This window comes from Oncorhynchus masou, chromosome 5 (genome assembly GCF_036934945.1).
Source record: "Oncorhynchus masou masou isolate Uvic2021 chromosome 5, UVic_Omas_1.1, whole genome shotgun sequence".
NCBI lineage: Eukaryota > Metazoa > Chordata > Actinopteri > Salmoniformes > Salmonidae > Oncorhynchus > Oncorhynchus masou.
In genome coordinates this window covers 78506565-78531269 of record NC_088216.1, presented here as the reverse complement: position 1 = coordinate 78531269, position 24705 = coordinate 78506565, and the positions used below count along the sequence as shown (strand labels likewise).

General features: G+C 43.4%; 1 protein-coding gene across 2 annotated transcripts in view; it reads right to left on the bottom strand.

The window, feature by feature from the left end:
- Nucleotides 1-435: 435 nt before the first annotated feature.
- The window catches only part of LOC135527959 (chemokine-like protein TAFA-2), a 190870-nt gene continuing 166600 nt past the window's right edge, over nucleotides 436-24705 (bottom strand). For both annotated transcript variants that reach the window (XM_064956662.1, XM_064956671.1), the window contains exon 5: nucleotides 436-1466. Coding sequence is in view for 1 of the 2 variants with exons in the window: in XM_064956671.1 (XP_064812743.1) it covers nucleotides 1455-1466 (12 nt within the window). In the remaining variant the exon portion in view is untranslated. The remainder of the gene's footprint in view (nucleotides 1467-24705) is intronic.

Genomic DNA, 24705 nt, shown 5'->3' with positions numbered 1-24705 from the left:
TGGGACTGTGACATAAACAGGACTTTTTTCATGTAATCTGAGTTCATGCATATGGATTCCCAGAGAATGCAATGAAAGGGGATATCTTTAGGTTACTGGCAAAACACCCTTAACTGCTAGGCTACCTGTGGGAGAGGTGCTATATGACGTCAGTGCAGTAGGTCCTTTTCATGCAGTTCCTGGTTTCCCATTCTGACCTCTGTTTCACAATGCGTCATCAACCCCCATGACAGGACCATGTCAGAATGACCACTTTTAGTGTTGTTGATATCCTGCCTCACAGTAACATTAACATTCAGTACTACACTACTGTGATATAGCACAAACAAGTGCATGGAATGGTTTTTTATATTTTTTATTACATTTTGTGCTTGTACTGTGGGGGTTTATATGCACAATAGGGGTGTTGAAATTCTTTGCTTTTTATTTTGGCTTTACAGTATTTGATGGTCTTGCGATGGTGGCCTCAGCAATGTTGTAAAATCTATTGTGTTGCAGAGACGTTTGAAACTATGATACAAAACCAAACCCCTTTTCACCCAGTGTTATCCTTTTGAAATAGGTTTATTGAGATAATACTGACACTTTTACTCAATGTTGGTCACCAGGCTTTTAAAAACAGATAGTAAAACAGTTAGTAAAACAGTTGGAGCTTATGTCATTTTAATTGGTTTGGTGAAACAATCCCACTGGGCACACACTGGTTAAATCAACATTGTTTACACGTCCAATCAATGAAATTACGTTTAACGGACATGGAATAGATGTTGAAGTGAAGTCTGTGCCCAGTGGGATGGTGTCTTTTAATTCAAAACACTGAAACTTAGAGGTTAGAACAGTTTTTTCTACTGTGCCATCTCCTTTGATGTCTCAAGTTCTCAAAAACACTTCATATTTTTTTTCCAAATCAAAAACCTTAAAAAGAAGAGACATCTGATTCATAAAGCTAAAAAGGAATGGAAATGCTTATGATCTAAAATCGATCTCGAACACAGACACATTGTTTTGGAGTCACTGAGCTCTCAGTGACAAAAAGAGGAACATTTTGAAAATGTCACGTCACATGTTTCGAATTAAGGTTTATCTCGCTTGCGTAATCCACAGTATGTCTTTTTAATTAATAAATACCTTGCAGGTTGGATCTCCTACTGTAGTAGTCCGTTGGAGGAAAAAACACAAACAGGAATTTGGTGGGTGATACAATAACGGCTAGGAATTGGATGTAATCAGTAGTCCAGTTGTCTGGATAGGTGGTTCTATGTTATTTCCAGGTCAAGTCTCTGCTCTGCATCCGTTCAGTAGAATATCAGGAGTTTTCCATGTTCCCTTACTGGTCCCTCGTTCCTTCCCAAAATCATTCAATACATAGTTCTCACATCCAAGAAGACCCCGTGGTTTCTGTCAAGGAAGAAATGACTGATGACACCAAGTCTTCAGATCCAGGACAGACAGCACTATCGCGTGACCTGTAAACAGGGGAGATAGCAGGGTGTTAGTTCATATTAATGGACACTACAGATTAAACTAGGATTTGCAGCTATTTATGACACAGGCAGTGTGTAAAAACCTCAGTCAGTCTGACCTGGCTGCTGGGCTACAAAACCAGAAGAAGATTTAGTGATTAATTACACAACATAGATAGAGTGTTGTTTATTCCAAAAGATCCATCTCAAAGTAAGACCCACACCACACTCCCTGTTACTGTGTAAATCTATATTCTATATCTGTCATACTGTGCAGATCTATCTGTCAAATGGGCTGCATACACCAGGCTGAGTTTGAATCCCCAGCTGCTATGGCCATCACTCACCTGTCCTAGGGTGTCAGAGTCAAATACATTGTACTGTAGTATTAGGAATTAGAACTCTATTCTACTATTCTACTATTCTACTCTATTAGAACTCTACTCTAGAACTCTATAACTCTATGCATTCCAATTAGACTAGTTTGGATTCCTGCTTCACCAAAATGGCTGCCATCATCAGTACATTCTGGAACTATGAAGGTCTATGACATCAGCCCCTGCTTGGTGGTACAGTACGTATGGTACAGCATATGTCATTTCAAAGAATACTGCACATGATTCATTTTGACACCCTATTAAGCCAAGTATTTCACTGACCATTAATCCAAAGGGCCTTCAAAAAGTAGCAGGTTGACGTTTATTGTCATGAGTCTTGCCCAAGAGGCAGAACTAAGCGGTTTCCACAAGATGGCCCAGCTGCAAAGTCAACAATGGCTATAGACCTATTGTAAAACAATATATTCTGGTTCTTCATTTAAGGCTAGGGTTAGCCATTAGAGTTAGCAATGTGGTTAAGGTTAGGTTTAAAATCAGATTTGATGACTACCCTGCAGAGCTACCTCCAATAAATGACAACCTGTGAATATTAATCCAAAGGGCCTTTACAAAGTACAGTATGACGTGCCATATTTGCTGTTAACATGGTCATATTAACAGTGCTGTTTCCCAGTATGCAAAAAATTCCTCCCGCTTGCTATTTTCCGCTTTCCCTGCAACCAAAACTATAATTTCCTACTGCCAGCGGGCGAGGGGAGTTTGTCATTCAAAACGTGATTTGCATCTCTGGTGGGTAGCCTCCACTCATACAGTAGGTCCGCTATAAGCCCTTGGCAGGCCACTTTTGCATCTCTGGCGTTTATCCCCCACTCAGAGGACAGTTATAAGCCCTAGGCAAGCCATCTAGACATGAGTTAATTTGAAAGACAATGGCAAGGAATTTCTCTAACCTCAAATTGGGCCTGTCACCTTCCAGCTAATCACAGACAGCCAGAGGCTGCAAGTTGATTCTGTTGTTTCTATAAATACCTTACATGTGTTGTGATTTTAATATGATTCGATTTTTTTGCCAATTTAAAAACACAATACAACCACATGTGGCCAAACTGCATCTAAAATCCTAGAAGATGACTCAAAGTGATACACCTAATCATTTACAGTTCAAGTAGATTCATGATATCATGATTATGACCAAAAATAGCCTACATTTTTGCCATTGATTTAATATACTATACTGTATTTGAAGCAATACAAATGGTTCCTCCTTAAACCTCCTCACACACTTAAACACCACAGAAGAAGCCGAAAAGCCTTCACCAGTAAGTTATCCTTGTTACCTCCTTTGCTTCATTGTGTTTTCAGACCTGTCTTGATGCCTTGATAGTAGCCATTAGCTGGATTTCATAAAATAAAACACTGGAATTAAAGATCGGTTGAATTGTTTGTATTTATCACCACCGAATGTTTTGTGTGAGGAAAACGGCAAGTGAATGGCAGGAGAACGGCTGCCGCTTTACAAAGCGGCATTTCGGGGGTGAATGAAGTAGATGGGCAAAAAAAGAGTCTCATGTCGCTCGAACTGGAGGGACGCCGGCCTCCCGAGTGCTCACTGCTAACTGGGTAGTTTTCCTCTCTTTACTGTTAACATGGTCATAGTAACAGTTCTGTTAGTTGTCCTCTCTTTGCTGTAAACAAGGTCATTGTAACAGTTCTGTTAGTTATCCTCTCTTTGCTGTAAACAAGGTCATTGTAACAGTTCCCTTTAAGTACAACATGCTAACATATTTAGTGTGAAGAAGTATAAGTTGGTCTCTTTATCACACACATTCATAGGTGTTCCTATTTGTGAATTGGCACATATTAGTGTCATTCAATTAGTGAGTGGCGGAGGCTTCATGGTCTTGGCCTGAAAAGCAGCGCGGAGCGTAGGGCTCGGGGCCAGGCGACAGGATGTGTCAGTACTCCAGTGCACACTGTTCCAAGATATGCCTTAATCCAAATCAAATCAAATGTTATTGGTCACATGCGTGTGTTTAGCAGATGTTATTACGAGTGTAGCGAAATGCTTGTGTTTCTAGCTCCAACCGTGTTGCAATGTCTAACAAGTAATATCTAACAATTTCACAACGCATACCTAATACACACACATCTAAGTAATGGAATGGTATGAAAAATATGTAAATGGACGAGCAATGTCAGAGCGGCATAGACTGAGATACATGTAGAGTCTCACTTTCTAACAGACATCACACACCAACATCGAACATCTAAAAATACATTAGGCTGTCGTTTTCTGTTCCCGGGTGCTGGAAAAGGGGAACAGAAGTCAATGAGACTCATCAGGAAGCTGGGATATAAGACCACATTTGATTGGTCAGGATCAAACTAAGCCCTGATGCAAAGCTTCATGGACAAACAAAACAAAAAACAAACACAAACAATTGCCTACCCCTGATAAACAAAATGATGTTGTTATTTCAATGTTGTTCTTTGCTTGTCACCAATAGGGATTGAATGAAACAGTAGGTTTGACATAGTATCTGCACTAGCATTGAATGCTCAACCATGTAACATCATGTGTGGCAAGGCTTACAATGAGTAAGAACGTCCATCACAGTGGATGTACAATACAGAAAATCAACATGGGTCCCAAGCACCCTTCTTCATTATCTTAGTCCAAACTAGGGGTGTGAACAGTTTAAACATTACAATATTTAAACGAGGTTGGTATGCTTAACGTCAAGAAAAATCCCTAAACGAGAAAACAATTCAAATCACAGTGCTGTTATCACAAAACATTATTTTCCATGTTCTAGCCTAACCAGACTATATGGCTATAAAGGCCTTGGGAAAGGTGTGTCATTTAAATTCAACCAGAGAGGAGGAGGAAAACTTTATGCTACTTTGGTGAATATGTGAGGCATGCAAGACAAGACATTGCAAGATGCAGATTAGATTAGCAAGATATATCCACATGGTTCTGCCTGCCCCTCCTCTCTCTCCCTCCAGCTGGCCTGCCTGCCTGCTCTTTCTCTTAGTTAATGACACAGGTGTGTATTCAGTATTCGGTCTGATGCATGCAGAATATCCTAGTTTAGACAATTCATGGGACTGATGTCTCCCTAGTACAGAAGTATCTTTGGGCCAGTCTTGCGAGCACAAAGTAGGCTCCTCTTTGTTTCTGAGTGGGTGAGGATGTTTTTCACTCATAATATGAAATTACAGTAGGCTACCGGTATAGCCTGTATCGATTACCCTATAATATAATGGTAGATGGCCCCTTGAAAGCGCCTTGGCTACTGCGTGTATGCTTGGCTGTTAAAGGCTCTGCATGATCAATCTGAAATCTGCAGTGGCCGTATATAGCATTTATTGTGATGCGGCCTCCGCAGAAGTCAGAGCAGAGCAGAGCTGATGTGTCGAAAGTTGTCAAGGAAGTGAGTTTGTGTTTATACAGGACGTCTCGTCCCAACCTACCGTCAACCAATCAAGTCAATGCAGAGCTATACAGAGCCCTCCACATTGTTAAAACATTTGGGAGAAGCACAGCGATGCAGTATGGAGCTCGATTTGGCCTCCGCAAGCTCTGTGATTGTGTCAAACCCTCCGTGATTGTGTCAAACCCTCCGAGATTGTATCAAACCCTCCCTAAGGACCCTCCTGATCGCATTTCCAGAGCAAGCATCCCAGCTAGCAATGAGAAATCGGCCCAGAAGCAGCCCGCTTCTCGGGGGACGGAACTGATTGTATCGGCCCGGAATCGGGTGTCGGACTCGGCCCGGAATCAAAATGAATGACTGCCCAGAACCGGCCCAAGTACATAGAGCCGTTTCCGTCATCTAGAATTCAGCCGATTTTGCCAGCATCTTAGCAGAATCCCCCCAGAAACGGCCCGATGTAAATGTAAATAAATGTATACATAATTACCCCATTTAGTCATTTTAAATATTACTATTATACATTGCAAATTATACCCACCCACAAAGAAACATGTCTCGGAGGAAACACCATACACCTGGTGACCGTGTCACTGTGCAATCGCCTAGCCCGCCACAGGAGTCACTTCAGCGAGATGGGACAAGGACATACCGGCCGGCCAAAACCTACCCTAACTCAGATGACACTGGGCCAATTGTGCGTCGCCTCATGGGTCTAGAAGCAGCATCTGTAGAAACGCAGTTTGCACTGTTACGCAGTGTCTTAGACTGCTGCGCCACTCGGGAAGTTTCTTCTGAAAAGTTTTTAATGCTTATCAAATGCCTTGACAAAGTATCAAAATACTTAAATACTACACAGGATTCTTAAAGAATTTCATTTAAATGTTAATTGTATTTTTTTTATCACAGAAACAATGAAAAAATGTGGAAAAATAAATAATGAAATGTTATTTATATAAAGCAGCCCGTGTAATAATCTGCCAGAGAGTAACGTTGAGCCCCAATCATGGGCCTGAATCTGCCCAAGCCCCAAGTAATACATGGGCCGATAACTCTCACCGGAATCTGCCCAAGCCCCAAGTAATACATGGGCCGATAACTCTCACCGGAATCTGCCCAAGCCGCAAGTAATACATGGGCCGATAACTCTCACCGGAATCTGCCCAAGCCGCAAGTAATACATGGGCCGATAACTCTCACCGGAATCTGCCCAAGCCCCAAGTAATACATGGGCCGATAACTCTCACCGGAATCTGCCCAAGCCCCAAGTAATACATGGGCCGATAACTCTCACCGGAATCTGCCCAAGCCGCAAGTAATACATGGGCCGATAACTCTCAACGGAATCTGCCCAAACCCCAAGTAATACATGGGCCGATAACTCTCACCGGAATCTGCCAAAGCCCCAAGTAATACATGGGCCGATAACTCTCACCGGAATCTGCCCAAGCCCCAAGTAATACATGGGCCGATAACTCTCACCGGGGCCGATCTGCCAGAGCCCCAAGTAATACATGGGCCGATAACTCTCACCGGAATCTGCCCAAACCCCAAGTAATACATGGGCCGATAACTCTCACCGGAATCTGCCAAAGCCCCAAGTAATACATGGGCCGATAACTCTCACCGGAATCTGCCCAAGCCCCAAGTAATACATGGGCCGATAACTCTCACCGGAATCTGCCAAAGCCCCAAGTAATACATGGGCCGATAACTCTCACCGGAATCTGCCCAAGCCCCAAGTAATACATGGGCCGATAACTCTCACCGGAATCTGCCAGAGCCCCAAGTAATACATGGGCCGATAACTCTCACCGGAATCTGCCAGAGCCCCAAGTAATACATGGGCCGATAACTCTCACCGGAATCTGCCAGAGCCCCAAGTAATACATGGGCCGATAATCTCACCGGAATCTGCCAGAGCCCCAAGTAATACATGGGCCGAATCCTAGCCATAAGTAATACTGCCGAAGGCGACCCAGACATGACGTTGGCCGAGTCTGACTCTCAGCCGAGTGCCACCACTATCAGCCGGAATCAGCCCAGTTCCACTGTGCTAGCTGGGATGAATGGGTTTTTAGGGTAGGCTACACTACAGCTGTACGCAGACACCCTCTCTGGAGACATGAATGGCATTTGACTTGTCTGTAAAGTAATTCCTAACTTCCATCACTTGGCAACCTGAACTCTCAAACCTAGCCTGCCTGCTGCCTTAGCACAGACCACTTTTTCCTAAAAAAGTCATTTCAAGTTAGTTAAATGTTGCTACTTATCAAGATATTTAATAGAACAAAAGCACATCTAGCTATCCTACCATAAAACAAACTGCTTAAACAACACAGCAGCACATAAATCAGCTATGTTTATTGTTGTCAGGGAAACAATAGAACAAAGAGACAGACACCCTTTTTTTAGTTGTCTGAAAAGTGAAATTATCCGCGTTACTGTAGCTGCGTTCTGTGTCTGTAAAGGGTCGCGGTAGATAGAACTTCATTGCCCGGCCCTAGTAGTCATATACCCTTAATAGGAACATTATTCTGCAATGTGAATTGATGTGGAATTTTATGATTTTGATTATAATTTTGAAAGAAAAACATAAAAAAAATGGCAGTTTAAACGTTAAGAAATGTTCTCCATTTGTTACATCCTTAGTCCAAACACAGTAAGCCCTTTGGAGGCCTGTTATTTTGCAATCTTACCCAGCTTCTCATCACAGACATACAACTAATTCTCTCTTACATCACAACACTTGTCCTGTGAAATTGCTCTGTGACGCTTGTTATGTGTGATGTGTGTTGATTGATATGATGTGAAAGCAGAGGTGAGGGCATGACTGGTGACATTACCGGAAGGATTCGAACCCCTGGTCGGGTCTTGCCTGGCCAGTGTGAGGCTCTGTGTCTGCTCTTTGACACGGGGAGAATGGAGAGCTGCTAAGGTCGTTGGAGAGATGCCCTGGGGGCTTTGTGGAGGTGATTTGTTATTGTGAATCTGTCGTGATGTGAAGTGACACCGTCATTTGTTATCAGCCATAAATAGGACTTGGATCAATATGGAGAGATGGTGAGCCACTGATAGTCTATTGATAGTTTGTTGATTTATAGGGGGACTCTATTTATTACAAAATAATGTATTACCAATTTAACATCGTAAAAACACACATTAGCACATATAGAAAACAAATCATTGAATGAATGCTACTACCCACACACACTTCTTATTCTGAAAACGAGGTACGTATCTATCTTTGTAGGAGCATGTAGATTTTTACAGAACCCCCAAAAAAGTTTTATTAGACCACTGAACAAAAACCTACTGCTTAAAAACAAACTTCTCATTTAGAAAAGAGCCTATGTGGCATCGATATGACTCTACTAAGAGTAAATAGGATCATTTTTGTAATAAAGTCAAGTCAACAATATTTTTTTGTGAAACTTTTGTGAAAGGTTCTTGACTGCATCACAAAGTCAATTAAGGTTTGTTTCAATCCTGCCCACATCTGGCAGAACACAAGTAATTATCAATTCGAAGTGAAGCTGCACGTGACCCAATTGTAATGCCTGTGGTAAATTGGGTTGACTTTGGATATCCTTATGGGGCTAGTTAGGGACCATCTGTAAATTACACAATGTACAGGAGACTAAATCAAACAAACTGAAATAAAACCTACTTCCCAAAATCAAACAAACTGAGCTTCTGTCTAGCCCTACTGTAATGTAGCAGTCACCTGCACACCAGGCTGCCTGCCTGCCTCTCTGCCTGCCTGCCTGCCTGCCTGTCTGTCTGTCTGTCTGTCTGTCTGTGTGAGAGAGAGTGGGTATACATTATTAACCTGGCTAAAATAAAATAAAAAGTCTGCCTCGCCCAGGCCCTCCACACAATGAATAATGGAGAAGGCAGCTCAAGTACAGGCGTTTGGTGAGTCAAACACCAGGCCGTGATAGATGGCTCTGGGCCCACTGTGTCACACACCCCCCTTCCTCCCTCACCCCCAACCCCACCCCAAACACAGACACACATAACCTCTGGAATCACCCTGAACATCCACCTCCACGGCTCAGTTTTTCTTCAGAGGCTGTTTGTTTGTTTCTTTGTTGTTTTTTGCCTGTTTTGTTTCCTTGCTGACGTTTGAAGTTACATCCAAGACTACTCAGATTTTTTCAAAAGCAGGCCCCGACCCAAGCCTGTTCTCTTATCCCATTGCCAAATGCAAGTGGGTCAGATGGAAGCGCAAGAGTTCTCTGTATACCGATAGGCAGGCAGGCAGGCAGGCAGGCAGGCAGGCAGGCAGGCAGGCAGGCAGGCTGGCAGGCAGGCAGGCAGGCTGGCAGGCAGGCTGGCAGGCAGGCTGGCAGGCAGGCTGGCAGGCAGGCATGCAGAGATGTTTAAAGGCCCAATGTAGCCGTTTTTATATACATTTCTAATAATTTCTGGGTAAAAATTTGGTGCCGTACTATAAAAGATTTCCATTAAAATCTCAAGGAAGAATTTCGCAAGGACTGCCTGGATCTGAGTGGGAAGGGGAAAACTGAAAACTAGCTGTTATTGGCAGAGATGTTTGGAACTCTCTTTTTTATTGGTCAATTTACAGCATGGTGATGTCACCATGGAAATCAGAAACTCCAGCCCATGCAAACCTGCTGATTAGAAGGTGTTGTGTAGATTGTATTTTCAACCAGCAACTATCATAAATTAACACAGATAAAATGTTTTCAGAATTGTACAGTGTTAGTTTCAACAGATGTTGTATAATATGATATAAAACACAGAAAAAATGAATGTTGACTGCACTGGGCCTTTAAGGATAATGTTGGCTTTCCTAGGTGGGCATGTTTTCAGCCGATGTAGGAGCTGGGATATACAGTCATTTGAACCATAGACTTGCATTTTCTATTTCAAGGTGATTATTTTTCATATTTATCACCAGAGCCTGCTGTCAAACTGTCATATGTACTTCAGAATTACACTTTTCATATGGAAAACAAAAAACAAAATGTGTGAGTATAATATTGATTTATTTTACCTTTATCTGAATGGGAGTCACCATTGAGACAAATGTCTCTTTTACAAGGGAGCCCTGCATATACACAATTGACAAAATAAAGTAAAATGCAATTGTCACATCTGATCCTCCCCTCCTGCGTTCGATGTCTCCAGTTTACGAACCACCGACCCTGGCTACCCATCATTACGCACACCTGCGCCTCATCAGTTACACCTGGACTCTACCACCTTCCTGATTACTTCCCGTATTATAGCACTCTGTTGTTATTTCCCATCAGCCGTTATAGACTGTTCCTATGTCCCGGCGCTACTCCTGTTTTTGTACTGTTTATTGTTCGTGCTCTATTAAACTCTCCAAATGCACCTGACTCCCAGCGTCTATGTTACAGAATAACGTCTCAATATTATGGAAGCAGCAGTTGATCAAGGCTTCTCCTAGATGGTCAGCGAACAGGGAAACCTACTTCGCCAACACCACAACCAGCTGGCTCAACTGGGAATGGCTATGGAAGAGGTCCTCTTCGTTCTGCAGCATCTCAACGTTATCCAAGGGGCATCACCTCCCTCGGGCGGAGGATCATCAAATCAATTCTTATTTGTCACATGCTCCGAATACAACACTGTGAAACGCTTACTTACAAGCCCTTAACCAACAATGCAGTTCAAGTAATAGAGTTAAGAAAATATGCCCTAAATAAACTAAAGTAAAAAATAATCAAAAGTAACACAATAACGAGGCTATATACAGGGGGTACCAGTACCGAGTCAATGTGCAGGGGTACAGGTTAATCAAGTTAATTTGTACATGTATGCAGGGGTAAAGTGACTATGCATAGTCACTTCACCCCTAGAGAAAACAGTCTATGACTTGGGTGACAGGAGTCTTTGGCAATTTTTTGGTCTTTCCTCTGACACTGCCTAGTATATAGGTCCTGGATGGCAGGAAGCTTGGCCCCAGTGATGTACTGGGCCGTACGCACTACACTCTGTAGGGCCTTATGGTCAGATGCCGAGCAGTTATCATATCAGGCGGTGATGGAACTGGTCAGGATACTCTTGATGGTGCAGCTGTAGAACTTTTTGAGGATCTGGGGACCCAAGCCAAATCTTTTCAGCCTCCTGAGGGGGAGGTTCCTTTTTTTATGTCTCTTTTTTTAGTTTGGTCAGGGCCTGAGTTGGGGTGGGCATTCTATGTTTTTGTTTTGTATTTCTGTGTTTGGCCTGGGTTGGTTCCCAATCAGAGACAGCTGTCTATTGTTGTCTCTGATTTAGAACCATACTTAGGCAGCCTGTTTTCCCACTTTGGGTTGTGGGTAGTTGTTTTCTGTTTCAATGTTTGCACCATACGGGACCATTTCAGTTTTAATTTATTCTCTTGTTCTTTTGTATTTAGTGTTCAGTTAATTAAAGGAAATATGAACACGTACCACGCTGCGCTTTGATCAACTCCTTCTTCCTCGGATGAACATCATTACAGCTCCACTACAGCCCTGTCTAAGTTAATGGTGCCTGTTCGGCCTGCTTTTTCCTATAGTCCGCGATCAGCTCCTTTGTCTTGCTCACATTGAGGGAGAGGTTGTTGTCCTGGCACCACACTGTCTGGTCTCTGACCTCCTTCCTATAGGCTGTCTCATCATTGTTGGTGATCAGGCCTACCACTGTGGTGTCGTCAGCAAACTTAATGATGGTGTTGGAGTCGTGTTTGGCTATGCAGTTGTGGGTGAACAGGGAGTAAAGGAGGGGACTAAGGACACACCCCTGAGGGCCACCAGTGTTGACGATCAGCGCGGCAGATGAGTTGTTGCCTACCCTTACCACCTCGGAGCAGCCCGTCAGGAAATCTAGGATCCAATTGTAGAGGGAGGTGTTTAGTCCCAGGGTCCTTAGCTTAGTGATGAGCTATGTGAGAACCGTGAGCTGTAGTCAATGAACAGCATTCTCACATACAGTGGGGCAAAAAAGTATTTAGTCAGCCACCAATTGTGCAAGTTCTCCCACTTAAAAATATGAGAGAAGCCTGTCATTTTCATCATAGGTACACTTCAACTATGACAGACAAAATGCGGAAAAAAAATCGAGAAAATCATATTGTAGGATTTTTAATGAATTTATTTGCAAATTATGGTGGAAAATAAGTATTTGGTCAATAACAAAAGTTTATCTCAATACTTTGTTATATACCCTTTGTTGGTAATGACAGAGGTCCGCACAAGGTTTTCACACACTGTTGCTGGTATTTTGGCCCATTCCTCCATGCAGATCTCCTCTAGAGCAGTGATGTTTTGGGGCTGTTGCTGGGCAACACGGACTTTCAACTCCCTCCAAAGATTTTCTATGGGGTTGAGATCTGGAGACAGGACCTTGAAATGCTTCTTACGAAACACACCTGGGCGGTGTGTTTGGGATCATTGTCATGCTGAAAGACCCAGCCACGTTTCATCTACAATGCCCTTGCTGATGGAAGGAGGTTTTCACTCAAAATCTCACGATACATGGCCCCATTCATTCTTTCCTTTACACGGTTCAGTCGTCCTTGTCCCATTGCAGAAAAACAGCCCAAAAGTATGATATTTCTACCCCCATGCTTCACAGTAGGTATGGTGTTCTTTGGATGCAACTCAGCATTCTTTGTCCTCCAAACACGACAAGTTGAGTTTATACCAAAAAGTTAGATTTTGGTTTAATCTGACCATATGACATTCTCCCAATCTTCTTCTGGATCATCCAAATGCTCTCCAGCAAACTTCAGACGGGCCTGGACATGTACTGGCTTATGCAGGGGGACACGTCTGGCACTGCAGGATTTGAGTCCCTGGCGGCGTAGTGTGTTACTGATGGTAGGCTTTGCTACTTTGGTCCCAGCTCTCTGTAGGTCATTCACTAGGTCCCCCCGTGTGGTTCTGGGATTTTTGCTCACTGTTCTTGTGATCATTTTGACCCCACGGGGTGAGATCTTGTGTGGAGCCCCAGATCGAGGGAGATTATCAGTGGTCTTGTGTGTCTTCGATTTTCTAATAATTGCTCCCACAGTTGATTTCTTCAAACCAAGCTGCTTACCTATTGCAGATTCAGTCATCCCAGCCTGGTGTAGGTCTACAATTTTGTTTCTGGTGTCCTTTGATAGATCTTTGGTCTTGGCCATAGTGGAGTTTGGAATGTGACTGTTTGAGGTTGTGGACAGGTGTCTTTTATTCTGATAACAAGTTCAAACAGATGCCATTAATACAGGTAACGAGTGGAGGAAAGAGGAGCCTCTTAAAGAAGAAGTTACAGGTCTGTGAGACAGAAAACTTGCCTGTTTGTTGTTGACCAAATACTTATTTTCCACCATAATTTGCAAATAAATTCATAAAAAATCCTGCAATGAGATTTTCTGGATTTTTTTCCGCATTTTGTCTGTCATAGTTGAAGTGTACCTATGATGAAAATTACAGGCCTCTCTCATCTTTTTAAGTGGGAGAACTTGCACAATTGGTGGCTGACTAAATACTTTTTTGCCCCACCGTAGGTGTTTTTTATTGTCCAGATGGGAAAGGGCAGTGTGAAGTGTAATTGAGATTAAGTCATCTGTGGATTTGTTGGGGCGGTATGCTAATTGGAGTGGCTCTAAGGTTTCCGGAATGACGGTATTGATGTTATCCAGGACCAGCCTTTCGAAGCACTTCATGAATACCGACATGAGTGCTACGGGGCGGTAGTAATTTAGGCAGGTTACCTACACATTCTTGGCAAAGGGACTAAGTTAAAAATGTCAGTGAAGATACTTGCTAGTTGGTCCTCGCATGCTATGAGTACACGCCCTGGTAATCCTTTTGGCCCTGCAGCCTTGTGAATGTTGACCTGTTTAAAGGTCTTGCTCATATTGGCTACGGAGAGCGTGACCACACAATCGTCCAGAACAGCTGGTGCTCTCATGAAAGCTTCAGTGTTGCTTGCCTCGAAGCTAGTATAAATGGAATTACATTCAAATTCAGTTTTTTGCAATTCCTGACATTTAATCCTAGTTAAAATTCCCTGTCTTAGGTCAGTTAGGATCACCACTTTATTTTAAGAATGTGAAATGTCAGAATAATAGTAGAGAGAATGATTTATTTCAGCTTTTATTTCTTTCATCACATTCCCAGTGGGTCAGATGTTTACATACGCTCAATTAGTATTTGGTATCATTGCCTTTAAAATTGTTGAACTTGGGTCAAACGTTTCAGGTAGCCTTCCACAAGATTTCCACAATAAGTTGGGTGAATTTTGTCCCATTCCTCCTGACAAAGCTGGTGTAACCGAGTCAGGTTTGTAGGCCTCCTTGCTCGCAAATGCTTTTTCAGTTCTGCCCACAAATTCTCTATGGGATTTTAGGTCAGGGCTTTGTGATGGCCACTCCAATACCTTGACTTTGTTGTCCTTAAGCCATTTTGCCACAACTTTGGAAGTATGCTTGGGGTCATTGTCCATTTGGAAGAACCATTTGCGACCAAGCTTTAACTTCCTAACTGAGATGTTGAGATGTTGCTTCAATATATTCAATATATCCACATAATTTTCTTTCCTTATTATGCCATCTATTTTGTGAAGTGCACCAGTCCCTCCTGCAGCAAAACACCCCTACAACATGATGCTGCCACACCCGTGCTTCACGGTTGGAATGGTGTTCTTCAGCTTGCAAGCCTCCCACTTTTTCTCCAAACATAACAATGGTCATTATGGCCAAACAGTTGTATTTTTGTTTCATCAGACCAGAGGACATTTCTCCAAAAAGTATGATCTTTGTCCCCATGTGCAGTTGCAAACCGTAGTCTGGCTTTTTATGGCAGTTGTGGAGCAGTGGCTTCTTCCTTCCTTGCCTTTGATGTTATGTCGATATAGGACTCGTTTTACTGTGGATATACACTGCTCAAAAAAATAAAGGGAACACTAAAATGACACATCCTAGATCTGAATGAATGAAATATTCTTATTAAATACTTTTTTCTTTACATAGTTGAATGTGCTGACAACAAAATCACCCCAAAATGATCAATGGAAATCAAATTTATCAACCCATGGAGGTCTGGATTTGGAGTCACACTCAAAATTAAAGTGGAAAACCACACTACAGGCTGATCCAACTTTGATGTAATGTCCTTAAAACAAGTCAAAATGAGGCTCAGTAGTGTGTGTGGCCTCCACGTGCCTGTATGACCTCCCTACAATGCCTGGGCATGCTCCTGATGAGGTGGCCGATGGTCTCCTGAGGGATCTCCTCCCAGACCTGGACTAAAGCATCTGCCAACTCCTGGACAGTCTGTGGTGCGTTGGTGGATGGAGCGAGACATGATGTCCCAGATGTGCTCAATTGGATTCAGGTCTGTGGAACGGGCGGGCCAGTCCATAGCATCAATGCCTTCCTCTTGCAGGAACTGCTGACACACTCCAGCCATATGAGGTCTAGCATTGTCTTGCATTAGGAGGAACCCAGGGCAATCGCACCAGCAAATGGTCTCACAAAGGGTCTGATGATCTCATCTTGGTACCTAATGGCAGTCAGGCTACCTCTGGCGAGCACATGGAGGGCTGTGCGGTCCCTCAAAGAAATGCCACCCCACACCATGACTGACCCACCGCCAAACCAGTCATGCTGGAGGATGTTGCAGGCAGCAGAACGTTCTCCACGGCATCTCCAGACTCTGTCACGTCTGTCACGTGCTTAGTGTGAACCTGTTTTCATCTGTGAAGAGCACAGGGCGCCAGTGACGAATTTGCCAATCTTGGTGTTCTCTGGCAAATGCCAAACGTCCTGCACGGTGTTGGGCTGTAAGCACAACCCCCACCTGTGGACGTTGGGCCCTCATACCACCTTCATGGAGTCTGTTTCTGACCGTTTGAGCAGACATATGCACATTTGTGGCCTGCTGGAGGTCATTTTGCAGGGTTCTGGCAGCGCTCCTCCTTGCACAAAGGCGGAGGTAGTGGTCCTGCTGCTGGGTTGTTGCCCTCCTATGGCCTCCTCCACGTCTCCTGATGTGCTGGCCTGTCTCCTGGTAGTGCCTCCATGTTCTGGACACTACGCTGACAGACACAGCAAACCTTATTGCCACAGCTCGCATTGATGTTCCATCCTGGATGAGCTGCACTACCTGAGCCACTTGTGTGGGTTGTAGACTCCGTCTCATGCTACCACTAGAATGAAAGCACCGCCAGCATTCAAAAGTGACCAAAACCTAAGCCAGGAAGCATAGGAACTGAGAAGTGGTCTGTGGTACCAGCTGCAGAACCACTCCTTTATTGGGGGTGTCTTGCTAATTGCCTATAATTTCCACCTGTTGTCTATTCCATTTGCACAACAGCATGTGAAATGTATTGTCAAATCAGTGTTGCTTCCTAAGTGGACAGTTTGATTTCACAGAAGTGTGATTGACTCGGAGTTACATTGTGTTGTTTAAGTGTTCCATTTATTTTTTGAGCAGTGTAGATACTTTTGTACCTGTTTCCTCCAGCATCTTCACAAGGTACTTTGCTGTTGTTCTGGGATTGAAGTACGTTGATCTCTAGGATACAGAATGTGTCTCCTTCCTGAGCGGTATGACGGCTGTGTGGTCCCAAGGTGTTTCTACTTGCTTTGTTTGTACAGATGAGCGTTGTACCTTCAGGCATTTGGAAATTGCTGGATGAACCAGACTTGTAGAGGTCTACAATTGTTTTTCTGAAGTCTTTTGAGCAAAGAGGGACTGAGTTTGAAAGTAGGCCTTTTAATACATCCACAGGTACAACTCCAATTGACTCAAATGATGTCAATTGGCCAACCAGAAGCTTCTAAAGCCAGGACATCATTTTCTGGAATTTTCCAAGCTGTTTAAAGGCACAGTCAATTTAGTGTATGTAAACCTCTGACCCACTGGAATTGTGATACCGTGAATTATAAGTGAAATAATCTGTATGTTAACAATTGTTGGAAAAATTACTTGTGTCATGCACAAAGCAGATGTCCTAACCGACTCGCCAAAACTATTGTTTGTTAACAAGAAATTTGTGGAGTGGTTGAAAAACAAGTTTTAATGACTCCAATCTAGGTGTATGCAAACTTCCGACTTCAACTGTAGCTCCTCTGGTAGGTTCGCGTCACTGGGCATCTCGCGGGTGGGTTTCCCTTTGTAGTCCATAATAGTTTGCGAGCTCTGCCATATCCGACGAGTGTCAGAGCTGGTGTAGTAGGATTAAAACTTAGTCCTGTATTGACGCCATGGCTTCTGATTGGGATATGTATGTACGGTCACTGTAGGGATGACGTCGTCGATTCACTTATTGATGAAGCCGGTGACTGAGGTGGTACAGTGGTTTGTACTGTAAAAGTTGCAGCGTACTGCAGCACAGCTTGTGTGGTGTCGCAGAATTCTATGGCATGTTATTTAAGTGCCAACCACTGGTACCATTAATGCTAGTTAGTGCTAGTTTGGCCACCAGAGGGTATCATTGAGAAGCATTTGATAGTGTCTGTACTAGAGAATTTAAAACCTTTTTTGTAAGAACATAGTATATGGGACTGATTTTAAGAAATGTTTAATACATTTTATTAATATTATGTTGTTTCTATTAAAAAAAATGAAAACACCTCTGGGTTTCAGTTAGGATGGAATGGAAAATATGGGACTGTCCAACATGATGGTCGAGAGTTGGCTACAGTAAGTAATGTAGCCTACTCTCGACCATCATGTTGGACATGTTGGACAGTGCCATATAAAATCAGTCCCATATACTATGTTCTTACAAAAATGGTTTTAAATTCTCTAGTACAGACACTATTGAAGGTTATTTAGCTGAAGAATCCCCGTGTCGTGCGGGCACGCGGGAGACCGGGGTTCAATTCCCCAACGGGGAGGAAGGAATAGTCTGTCCATGTAAATAGGAATCTGACTTGCCAAGTTAAATAAAGGTTACACTAAGAGCATAACATTTCTAGTTGTCGTCTAACCAATATCCAAACGGAGATTCAGTGAAAATAAAAATCTCATTGATTAATCAAGACCAGTCCGCATGCTTGTCTCAGAGCAGCACAAAACGGTGCTAAAATAGTTGTAGGCTTTGCTTCAAATCCTATTGCTTCTAACTTCAATATGCTCTTTAAATAAATAAGATCTACACCACTTTTAACATCACACTACTCAACATTAGTGAGACTCATGTCGCCTACGGTAGGCCTACAGTATATTGAAAAATATAATGTGACTCTCCACCAATAATTACATAAAGAGGATTGGAGGATTCTAAATTAAAACCAAAAGCTGCCTCATGGGTCTCCCGCTGGCAGCCTGCACGGGCATCGAACCTGCATCTGAAGCAACGCATTTTGCTCTGCGGGAGACCCCATCCACTCTAGAGCGCCCATCCAGAAAGTATCAAAATGCAGAGAGGTGTTGCTAATCGGGTTTCAAGTGTTTGAAAACATCTTTTCAAAATGCCACCAGCTGTCCATCACTACTTTAAATAAAAACACAGCATCTTGTTTGCATTCTTTATTATAACCACAATGTCACAAATAATTGTACAGCCAACCTAACTTAGATATGCATTTGACGATAGACTTCAAATCAAATTTATTTGTCACATACACATGGTTAGCAGATGTTAATGTGAGTGTAGCGAAATGCTTGTGCTTCTAGTTCCGACAATGCGGTAATAACCGACAAGTAATCTAACTAACAATTCCAAAACTACTACCTTATACACAGTATTAAGGGATAAATAATATGTACATAAAGATATATGAATGAGTGATGGTACAGAACGGCATAGGCAAGATGCAGTAGATGGTATCGAGTACAGTATATACATATGACATGAGTAATGTAGGGTATGTAAACATATAAAAGTGGCATAGTTTAAAGTGGCTAGTAATACATGTATTACATAAAGATGCAGTAGATGATATAGGGTACAGTATATACATATGAGATGAGTAATGTATGGTATGTAAATATTATATTAAGTAACATTGTTTAAAGTGGCTAGTGATATATTTTACATCAATTTCCATCAATTCACATTATTAAAGTGGCTGGAGTTGAGTCAGTGTGTTGGCAGCAGCCACTCAATGTTAGTGGTGGCAATTTAACAGTCTGATGGACTTGAGATAGAAGCTGTTTTTCAGTCTCTCGGTCCCTGCTTTGATGCACCTGTACTGACCTCGCCTTCTGGATGATAGCGGGGTGAACAGGCAGTGGCTCGGGTGGTTGTTGTCCTTGATGATCTTCATGACCTTCCTGTGACATCGGGTGGTGTAGGTGTCCTGGAGGGCAGGAAGTTTGCCCCCGGTGATGCGTTGTGCAGACCTCACTACCCCCTGGAGAGCCTTACGGTTGTGGGCGGAGCAGTTGCCGTACCAGGCGGTGATACATTCCGACAGGATGCTCTCGATTGTGCATCTGTAGAAGTTTGTGAGTGCTTTTGGTGACAAGCCGAATTTCTTCAGCCTCCTGAGGTTGAAGAGGCGCTGCTGCGCCTTCTTCACAACGCTGTCTGTGTGGGTGGACCAATTCAGTTTGTCCATGATGTGTACGCCGAGGAACTTAAAATGTTCTACCCTCTCCACTACTGTCCCATCGATGTGGATAGGGGGGTGCTCCCTCTGCTGTTTCCTGAAGTCCACAATCATCTCCTTTGTTTTGTTGACGTTGAGTGTGAGGTTATTTTCCTGACACCACACTCAGAGGGCCCTCACCTCCTCCCTGTAAGCCATCTCGTCGTTGTTGGTAATCAAGCCTACCACTGTAGTGTCGTCCGCAAACTTGATGATTGAGTTGGAGGCGTGAATGGCCACGCAGTCATGGGTGAACAGGGAGTACAGGAGAGGGCTCAGAACGCACCCTTGTGGGGCCCCAGTGTTGAGGATCAGCGTGCTGGAGATGTTGTTACCTACCCTCACCACCTGGGGGCGGCTCGTCAGGAAGTCCAGTACCCAGTTGCACAGGGCGGGGTCGAGACCCAGGGTCTCGAGCTTGATGACGAGTTTGGGGGGTACTATGGTGTTAAATGCTGAGCTGTAGTCGATGAACAGCATTCTCACATAGGTATTCCTCTTGTCCAGATGGGTTAGGGCAGTGTGCAGTGTGGTTGAGATTGCATCAGCTGTGGTCCTATTTGGGCGGTAAGCAAATTGGAGTGGGTCTAGGGTGTCAGGTAGGGTGGAGGTGATGTGGTCCTTGACTAGTCTCTCAAAGCACTTCATGATGACGGAAATGAGTGCTACGGGGCGGTAGTCGTTTAGCTCAGTTACTGTAGCTTTCTTGGGAACAGGGACAATGGTGGCCCTCTTGAAGCATGTGGGAACAGTAGACTGGGATAAGGATGGATTGAATATGTCTGTAAACACACCAGCCAGCTGGTCTGCGCATGCTCTGAGGAAGCATGCTCTGGAGAGCCGTCTGGGCCTGCAGCCTTGCGAGGGTTAACACGTTTAAATGTTTTCCTCACGTCTGCTGCAGTGAAGGAGAGTCTGCAGATTCTGGTTGCGGGCCGTGTCAGAGTGGCACTGTATTGTCCTCAAAGCGGGCAAAAAAGTTAATTAGTCTGCCTGGGAGCAAGACATCCTGGTCCGTGACGGGGCTGTTTTTTTTTGTAATCCGTAATTGACTGTAGACCCTGCCACATACCTCTTGTGTCTGAGCCATTGAATTCTGACTCTACTTTGTCGCTATACTGACGCTTAGCTTGTTTTATTGCCTTTCGAAGGGAATAGCTACACTGTTTGTATTCGGTCATGTTTCCAGTCACCTTTCCCTGGTTAAAAGCAGTGGATCGCGCTTTCAGTTTCACGCGAATGCTGCCATCAATCCACGATTTCTGGTTTGGGAACGTTTTAATCGTTTCTATGGGAACGACATCATCAATGCACTTTCTAATGAACTCGCTCACCGAATCAGCGTATTCATCAATGTTGTTGTTGGACGCAATGCGGAACATATCCCAGTCCACGTGACCGAAGCAGTCTTTGAGCGTGGAATCAGATTGGTCGGACCAGCGTTGAACCTGAGCGCGGGAGCTTCTTGTTTCTGTTTGTAGGCAGGGAGCAACAAAATGGAGTCATGGTCAGCTTTTCCGAAAGGAGGGCAGGAGAGTGCTTTATATGCGTCGCGGAAGTTAGAATAGCAATGATCCAAGGTTTTACCAGCCCAGGTTGCGGAATCGATATGCTCATACAATTTAGGCAGTCTTGTTTTCAGATTAGCCTTGTTAAAATCCCCAGCTACAATGAATGCAGCCTCAGGATATGTGGGTTCCAGTTTGCAAAGAGTCAAATAAAGTTTGTTCAGGGCAATCGATGTGTCTGCTTGGGGGGGAATATATACGGCTGTGATTATAATCGAGGAGAATTCCCTTGGTAGATAATGCTGACGACATTTGATTGTGAGGAATTCTAAGTCAGGTGAACAGAAGGACTTGAGTTCCTGTATGATGTTGTGGTCACACCACATCTCGTTAATCATAAGGCATACGCCCCCGCCCCTCTTCTTACCAGAAAGATGTGTGTTTCTGTCGGCGCGATGCGTGAAGAAATCAGCTGGCTGCACCGAATCCTTTAGCGTCTCTCCAGTGAGCCATGTTTCCGTGAAGCAAAGAACATTACAGTCTCTGATGTCCCTCTGGAATGCTACCCTTGCTCAGATTTCATTGACCTTGTTGTCAAGAGACTGGACATTGGCGAGTAGTATGATAGGGAGTGGTGCACGATGTGCCCGTCTCCAGGACCCTGACCAAAAGACCGCTACGTTTCCCTCTTTTACGTCGTCTTTGTTTTGGGTCGCAGGCTGGGATCCATTCCGTTGTCCTGGGTGGAAGGCAGAACACAGGATCCGCTTGTGGTGAGTTGACGTTGCTCTTATATTCAGTAGTTCTTCCCGACTGTATGTAATGAAACCTAAGATTACCTGGGGTACCAATGTAAGAAATAACACGTAAAAAAAAAAACTGCATAGTTTCCTAGGAACGCGAAGCGAGGCGGCCATCTCCTAATTCAGTGATATTTATTCCCATAGTAATTCATTATGGATCCAATAACTAAATAAACTTTGTCATTTTGAAAGATTATTTTTATAATTATTTTATAATTATTTTTTTAACGAAAGCATAAAGATGCCATTGTTGGTTATAGTGTTTTAGATTAAACGTGCAGACTGGCACTAAAAACAGTGGGAACGATTCCCTAGTCAGTGCCATTATTAGTGCAATGCCCCTTAAGGTGTTGCTATGTGCTACCCAGTGTGGTGGGGTGGGGATCCACCATTCAGGAGCCATGACCAATATGACCAAAATACACTACCGTTCAAAAGTTTGGGGTCACTTAGAAATGTCCTTGTTTTTGAAAGAAAAACTCATTTTTTGTCCATTAAAATAACATCAAATTGATCAGAAATACAGTGTAGACATTGCTAATGTTCTAAATGACTATTGTAGCTGGAATGGAATTCTAATTCTATTCTAATGGAACATCTACATAGGCGTACAGAGGCCCATTTCAGCAACCATCACTCCTGTGTTCCAATGGCACGTTGTGTTAGCTAATCCAAGTTTATAATTTTAAAAGGCTAATTGATCATTAGAAAACCCTTTTGCAATTATGTTAGCACAGCTGAAAACTGTTGTTCTGATTAAAGAAGAAATAAAACTCGCCTCTATGTTTAACAGCAGAGAAATCCCCCCTAAATTATATATTTTCAACTTGAAATTGTATGACTTTTCCTAGAGTGACCCCAACATTTGAAAAAGTGAAACATTTGTTCACATTTCCATGAAAGCTGTACACCACCAGGGTACAAAGATTGTCTTAGGGTCATTTTTGACCCTGCAGTCCTAAAATAATTTACACACCACATAAACCAAAGACACACACACATGCACACAATGATAAATTGAGATTATGTGTGCTACTGATTGAACTCAGACAAAACTAAAACTTCTTTGTGCAACATCTCCCCTCCACGACCCCAAACCTGACTCAAGTTCACAGACAATAAAAACAACTTCAGACAAATAAACAACATTTCAGGCAAAATAAACAAAAGGGTTTTCGAATGATCAGCTTTTTAAAATGATAAAGTGGATTAGCTAACAAAACGTGCCATTAGAACACAGGAGAATAGTTGCTGATAAGGGCCTCTGTACGCCTATGTAGATATTCCATTAAAAAATCTACCGTTTCCATCTACAATAGTCATTTACAACATTAACAATGTCTACACTGTATTTCTGATCAATTTTATGTTATTTTAAATGGACAAAAAATCTGTTTTCTTTAAAAAAACATTTCTAAGTGACCCCAAGTCAATAAACAGATCACTGACCATTTTGAATTCCACCGTATCTTCTCCGCTGTGCAATCCGGTTTCCGAGCTGGTCACGGGTCCACCTCAGCCATGCTCAAGGTACTAAACAATATCAGAACCACTATCGATAAAAGACAGTACTGTGCAGCCGTCTTCATCGACCTGGCCAAGGCTTTCGACTCTGTCAATCACCGCATTCTTATCTGCAGACTCAACAGCCTTGGTTTCTCAAATGACTGCCTCGCCTGGTTCACCAACTACTTTGCAGACAGAGTTCAGTGATTCAAATCGGAGGGCCTGTTGTCCGAACCTCTGGCATTATCTATGGGGGTACCACAGGGTTCAATTCTCGGTCTGACTCTTTTCTCTGTATATATCAACGATGTCACTCTTGCTGTGGGTGATTCCCTGATCCAGACGATACCATTCTGTATTCATCTGGCCCTTCTTTGGACACTGTGTTAACAAACCTCCAAACGAGCTTCAATGCCATACAACACTCCTTCCATGGCCTTCAACTACTCTTAAATGCTAGTAAAACTAAATGCATGCTTTTCAACCATTCGCTGCCCGCACCCACCCCACAAGCATCACTACTCTGGATGGTTCCGAATGAGAATATGTGGACAACTACAAATACCTAGGTGTCTGGCTAGACTGTAAACTCTCCTTCCAGACTCATATTAAACATCTCCAATCCAAAATTACATCTAGAATTGGCTTCCTATTTTGCAACAAAGCCTCCTTCACTCACGCCTCAAAACATACCCTCGTAAAACTGACTATCCTACTGATCCTCAACTTCGGCAATGTAATCTACAAAATAGCCTCCGACACTCTACTCAGCAAATTGGATGCAGACTATCACAGTGCCATCCGTTTTGACACCAAAGCCCCATACACCACCCACCACTGCAACCTGTATGCTCTCGTCGGCTGGCCCTCGCTACATATTCGTCGCCAGACCCTCTGGCTCTAGGTCATCTACAAGTCTCTGCTAGGTAAAGCTCTGCCTTATCTCAGCTCACTGGTCACGATATCAACACCCACCCGTAGCACGCGCTCCTGCAGGTATATCTCACTGGTCATCCCCAAAGCCAACACCTAATTTGTCCACCTTTCCTTCCAGTTCTCTGCTGCCAATGTCTGGAACGAACTGCAAAAATCGCTGAAG